This window comes from Medicago truncatula, chromosome 1 (genome assembly GCF_003473485.1).
Source record: "Medicago truncatula cultivar Jemalong A17 chromosome 1, MtrunA17r5.0-ANR, whole genome shotgun sequence".
Taxonomy (NCBI): Eukaryota; Viridiplantae; Streptophyta; class Magnoliopsida; order Fabales; family Fabaceae; genus Medicago; species Medicago truncatula.
The window spans coordinates 33093311-33099520 of NC_053042.1; the positions used below are offsets into that span (position 1 = coordinate 33093311).

General features: G+C 36.5%; 1 protein-coding gene across 1 annotated transcript; it reads right to left on the reverse strand.

Annotated features, from left to right (window-relative positions):
* Positions 1 to 279: 279 nt before the first annotated feature.
* Positions 280 to 5964, reverse strand: LOC25484092 (uncharacterized). The gene is made up of 5 exons (XM_013612847.3): positions 5597 to 5964; positions 4828 to 4916; positions 2723 to 4636; positions 1814 to 1997; positions 280 to 1048 (listed from the first exon to the last, which is right to left on the reverse strand). Exons 1-5 carry the CDS (start codon positions 5646 to 5648, stop codon positions 438 to 440), a joined length of 2850 nt encoding a protein of 949 aa, XP_013468301.1. The 5' UTR covers positions 5649 to 5964; the 3' UTR covers positions 280 to 437.
* Positions 5965 to 6210: the final 246 nt, after the last annotated feature.

A 6210-nucleotide genomic window follows, 5' to 3' on the forward strand; every position in this document is an offset into this window, starting at 1 on the left:
TACTACCTGTTCTTTATGGTGTGTATTATTAATAAAATTTATTTATTTCCTCTCTTTAAAGAAAAAACTTCATAATACATAGGAATTGGCATTTGTTCGCAAAAGTAGAACATGATAGACCAAATACAAGATTGACATTGTTGAAGATGTTTTGGGAGAAAAAGCAATATTGAAGGCCATTTACTTTGAGTTATCTACTTCGAGTATCCGATTTTATGATTTAACCAAATTCTTCTAGATCCGAATCCAAGATGATTTACCATGGTTAGCTCTCTTCAATTCCCACTAAACTTATTCACATCCTCATAATCTATTTGTCCAAATGAAAATATTATCATCCATTTATTCATCTTTAGATGAAATTAACATTGCCCTACTTGATTTACATTACTAGGAAACATCCTAAGGACAACTATTCTCTCGGGGGTACAAAATTTCTAGATACCGACTATTTCTGCCACTAATTCATCTAATATCAATCTCTCAAATTCTATGCCTATTACATCAATGTCATCTCTCAACTTCAACCACTGAGACTCCTCAATCAGCAACTTACTCAGGACATCATCCTCTACCTTTCCTTGGTTCCCTAGCATCTGGAAAAGACCATCTTGAAGCCCGTTAATCCTTTTTGATCCAAAAGGTTTGACTGCATTTCTCACCCATGGCTGTGGGTCAGTAGATTGCTCATGAATCTTCACAATTCCTGAATTGATGCGGTCGAAAAGCAATCTCCTTTCAGACCTTGAACAAGTAGTCAAATCACTGTACCTCTCTTCCAGATCTTCAAACACAGAAACACTCACAGGGCATTCTAGAGATTGCCAAACTTCCAAATTATTATCAGTTTGAGCATCAGCAATAGCAGATTCAGACAAAACATCAATAATGTAAGAAGACTCCCAGCTATCTTCAGTTCTCCATAATGCATTTCCTTCTAACATTCTAGAAGATACTTCCACGCCATCTTCGTCACTTGAAACTAGCATAGGTCCCTCCTCATGTTCTTCAGATTCCAACTTCAGCAACTGGAGTTGCATTCGAAGCCCTATCAACAATAACAGTTCATTACGACAAGGAAACCGAAAAAAAAGGCACAAACATCAGAGACAGACTTATATATATGCTTAGTATAAAGCCAATCAACCGTTAAACGAAACAACACTCTTCAGTTATAAAGCTCCATAAAAAATTGATGAAAGGTTTGAAGCAGAAGATGGTTGAAAGTTTGAGCAACAAATTCATTTGTGCTGGTGATTTATCATGTCTATCAAATACAAACAGCTACTTAAATCGAATCACCAGTGTCGCATATAACATGAGATTGTTAAGATATACTACATACTAAGACCTCAAAGGCATTAAGAGATTGATGATGTAATTATTAAGTCATTGACACTGCAGTTTGTTTTTGCCCATGAAACACACCCCCCTTGCTATGGTTAAATAATAAATTTGTGGTAATCTAAGATTGAATATAGCATGACTACCATGACTACCATGCAAATTGCAGTAATTTTATTATTGTCAAGAATGTGGCAAGCTAAAAAGGCAAAACATGTGAAAATTGATTTTCAGTCAATTGCTAAATCCGTCTATGATCATAAAACTGTAAACCTTTAACCTTCATATATAGGATGTCCATAAATAGGGTTTAATATTACATAAAATAGTCACCTATTGATGTTTATGGTATGGAAATTATGAGAAAACACGTGGCAGAGATGATTAAGTAACTAAAGGAAACAATTATTGAGGTCTACACGCAACAGTAGCATTTTAGAATAATCAAAATTAATACCAGTTTTCTTACCTTGTAGGTCAGCACTGACACTTCCAAAACATTCAGAGCAAGATGACAGATCATCTGTAAAAGAAGGATCAAGAACTGAGATTGGACTGGGTTGATCAGCATCTTTACAGCATGGAGATTCGTGTCCAGGTACAGGTGCTTCAGAGAGGACTGAAATTCCACCAGTAGAACCAGCTGATACGTCCTGAAATATTACAACAATATCAAATCAGCACAAACAAGACACTTAACAGAACGTTGAAATATTTAAACTAGCTAGTAATTACTATCCAGAATAATTGATCGTTGAGAAAAAAGAACTATCCTCTGATAACTTCACAAAATGTATGAATAAGTCTAAGGTAGCACCATCTAAACAATTGTGCAAAATATTAATAGCAACAAAATGGGTGTTCTGTATTAATATTAATAATTTCTGAAACACTCTAATGTTTTTGAAGCTTTACATGATTTACAAAAAATAATCAAAATCTCAGGAAAAGACCTGTATGATGATCAGATAAAAGAACTAAGAATAGGAAAATGGTAAGACAGAAGCAGACAAAAGACAAGAAAGGAATTTTGCGCAAAACATGTAGTGAAGGCTATTAAGAAATGTATAAATAAGGGTTCACATATTCAAATAGAAATAGCTAGCACAAAACCATTAGATATTGAGTTCAACACCAGATCATAGATTTGGCAATTTCATAGCCAGAGGTTTTTAGCTAAATAGACTAGTCATTTCATAATTTCAAAAAATTTATGAGAAATTATTTGGTTAATTGGCTTATGTGATATGAGGTGAATAGAAAGTTAAGAGTCAAATCTACACAAACTGCGAGTTGAGTTGTTTCAAAAAATTAAGACGATCATAGATTTTGTAAAGCATCAATAAACATATCAAAATAACATGGCTAGAAACCTAACCTCTTGCATTGAATTTTCTTCGTCAACAACACGACTGTCGCCTTTTACTAAGACACGAGCCGATGATCCAGGAAGAACCTTATCCGAAGAAGATTCAGAAGGCCCAACAGTGTTTTCATCTGCTACATCCGAAACATCATCACAAACAGCACTTTTATCTCTAAGGGGCTCAAAGGTTTCAGGAGCCAGAACCTCGAGATTGGGTGAATCTTCTTCAAGATTGGTGTTCATGTTATTTTGAACTTCATTTAAGTCGGGAGAGAAATCATTAACTTCCTGCTTCAGTGAATGCACAGACCAAGACTTCTTGTGACCAGATATTGTGCTTCTAGAATTCATACCATGTCTATGATCAAGACTCTTTGTCACTCTTCTCCTCTCCCGTTTAAGGTCCTTTGGCACCATATATCGATCATTACGAAGTGCTTCAGCACGCAAGAATGTTCTAGGACTTCCAAAGACAGTAGATGAAGCAGGAAGAGATCTCGACCTTGACAAACTACTAATACATGCATCCCTCCAACCATCCTTGCTGCTGATACCCAGTGGTTCAACCAACTCAGAAGGTTCGCCGTTGCGAGCAAACTTATCATTGAAACCTTCCCCACTAGGCAGGCTGTCAAAACGTGTACCCTTCATTCTCTTACCAGGGAACGCTAGCATATCAGCCAATGTGCTGCTCCTGCTGGTGCCTTGCACCTCTTGAGACTTGTGTGCCATCTTCCATCTCTCTGATAATCTCTTCTTTGCCTCTCTACTCACAGATGATTCACTAGGACGGGGTGACCGTCTGCTACGTCTATTTAAGTCAAACGGCTTACCCAAAGTTGCTGTTATTTCCTCTGGAGATTCATTCCCAGAAGCACTGCTTGAACTATCATGTTTAGAGTATCCTTTAAATCTAGGAGAGGAAGACATCGTGCAACCATTGCTCAGATTGTTTTTCATTTGCCTAGTTACTTCCTTTGCAATTTCTCTAGATTCCAAAGAATTGTGCCTAAAAGACCTTGCACTGTCAGGCAAATTTATTTTTTGATACAGTTCAGTATCTCTAAATCTGACATCTGAAAATTCAACATGATTTCCATGTTCTGGCAGAAAATTATGCGGAGAACAAGGTGAGGATTCAATTCTAATACCACTCTGAAATTTTCCCATGTTAGGTTTTAGGACAACAATCTTTGAAGATCTTGGTGAATTATGCATCGCACGTCTTTTGTCGAATTGGCCATGATAACCATCGCGATGCTTCTGATGAAACCTGTTGTAATTCACCGCTGTTGTCTCTCTATCTGACCTCCAATTGAAATCATTTTCAAAGTTCTCCATATTGGTTGATTCTACATGACCGGAATGTGATTGGAAAGGGGTAGCTTGCAGATCATTCAAATGCTTTTTAAACAAAGAGTCTGGCCGCTTCAAGTATTTTAGCAGAAGATCCTTATTAGAGTCCAATGCCTCAAGTGTATCATGGAATTCCTGCGAAGACTGAAAATCTTGATAAGTCGCTAGGCGTTTGGCATCCATGAACTTCTGTTCAATGAATGACATTTCTTCTTCACCGTCCTTCAAATCTGAAGATGAATACCTACCACTCTCTACCTTTGGGATCTCCGAGACCTCAAATACATCCTTAAATTCTTCCTGATCCCTTGAGCTTCTCCTAGACGATCGGCCGTCATTTGACGCTCCTCTGCTTCGATTTTTCTCTAAAGGCGTTGGTTTCTGTAGATCCTTGTGCTGCTTATTAGTAGGCTGCTGAGACGGAAGACCATCAAGACCCATCAATCTGGCTATAACACCAGGGGATCTTCTCTTGGATTCAGTCACTGGTGACATCTCCTCAGCTAATAACTTCTTAATTGGAGTTCCAACAGATTGTTTAGAAGATTTCCACCCAAATTTAAATGAAAACTGCAAAATTCAGCACAAATTTCTATAAGTGTTGCTACTTCTTTTTTGTTTTCTAAAAATAACACGGTGACGTAAATAAAACAGCTCAATGATTTAAGAAACTAACTTTCCTTATTCATGAATTCTAGCTATAACATAAATTCATAACCAAAAGTGAAAGTACTATGACGAAAATGGAAAAAACAGCTCACCGAATCTTTCTCTGCAACCTTGCCACAGGATAAACTAGAATCAGGAGACAAATCCGGATGTTGTTGTTGTTTATGAATCTGCTCTTTCCCTAAAATGAATTAAACAACAACAAAATTAGCATGAAAGGAACAATAATCACACACAGATACTTAGAACAATTAATTAAACATTGATTAGTAAATACTGTTCTAAATTACTAGAATCAATGCAAGGAAACAATCATCAACTTGATATAGAATAGAATTTCATCAAAATTTAAAATAAAGACGACATTATACTTGAATTGAGACATGAAGTGAAGTTTAATCAAAGTAAATCATAACAGAAGAAAAATCATGATGAAAATTAACAAAATCACGCCGAGAGCACCGCAGAAAAGTTAAAAAAGCAGAAAAAAAATTTGGTCGTCGTAATTATTATTAATTTGACTTTCGCAATTAACTTTTTCATACTGTTCAAAATTCGAACTATAATGAATTGATGTTAAATTATCGTACAAAATCACTGATCCTTAACCAAAAAAATTAGAAATCAAATCAAAATAACTAATCCACAAAGATGCTGCAATTCAATTGTAGAATTAAAAAGAAAAATCACTAAAATATTTAGAATAAAATAAAATTAATAAATTGTAAAAGTAAAAGGTGAAAAGGAGTAAGAAAAAAGTGAGAAGATGAATTTGAAATAAAAGTAAAAAAGACGATGATGAAGTAGTGTAGTTCAGAATTGAAGCTAAAACTGAAGTTAGAGAGAGAGAGAGAGAGTGACCTTGAGGAAGATGGAGCTTGGAGTTGGTGCGGTGAGATTTGATTTTGTCCATGGCGAATCATGAAAGATGAAGAAGAAATGGTGCAGATCGAGAATTTCAGAGGAGGAAGATGAAGAGAGAAGAAAAACCCTAGGAGGATAGTGAGGTAATATTGGACATCGAAATTATAGGGAAAAAGTGTGGAGCGTGATAGGCGCGAGAAGACAAGAGTCAAAATGAAAAGAAAAAGAAAATGTAGCTAGAGAAGAGTAGAGAAGATAGAGTAGAAACTAGAAAGTGTGTGTAGTTAGTGGGTAAGAATAATGTGGAGAGAGAAGCATTAATGGAGAGACGTTATTGGGGGAGAGAGAGAGAGAGAGAGAGAGAGAGAGAGAGAGAGAGAGAGAGAGAGAGAGAGAGAGAGAGGTGAGAGAGTGAGGGAGAGTGGGGTTGTATTTTGAAAGTTCAAAAATACTAACCCAAATGCTGACATGCACCTTTCTGGGTTGTGGGCGGGCTACTCAGGAAGGATGGTGTGATTCGTGTGAAGTTTGCCTCTCACCTTCCTCACACGTGTCACTGCCTAGGATACCATACCACCTTCTTCTTCTTCTTTTCTTTCTTTCTCCTTCTA

Coding starts and splice junctions, on each gene's coding strand:
- LOC25484092 (XM_013612847.3), bottom strand. CDS start 5,648: ATGGACAAAATCAAATCTCACCGCACCAACTCCAAGCTCCATCTTCCT. Junction 4,917..5,596: donor CAAGCTCCATCTTCCTCAAG/GTCACTCTCTCT, acceptor AATTCATTTTAG/GGAAAGAGCAGATTCATAAA. Junction 4,637..4,827: donor AGGTTGCAGAGAAAGATTCG/GTGAGCTGTTTT, acceptor TGAATTTTGCAG/TTTTCATTTAAATTTGGGTG.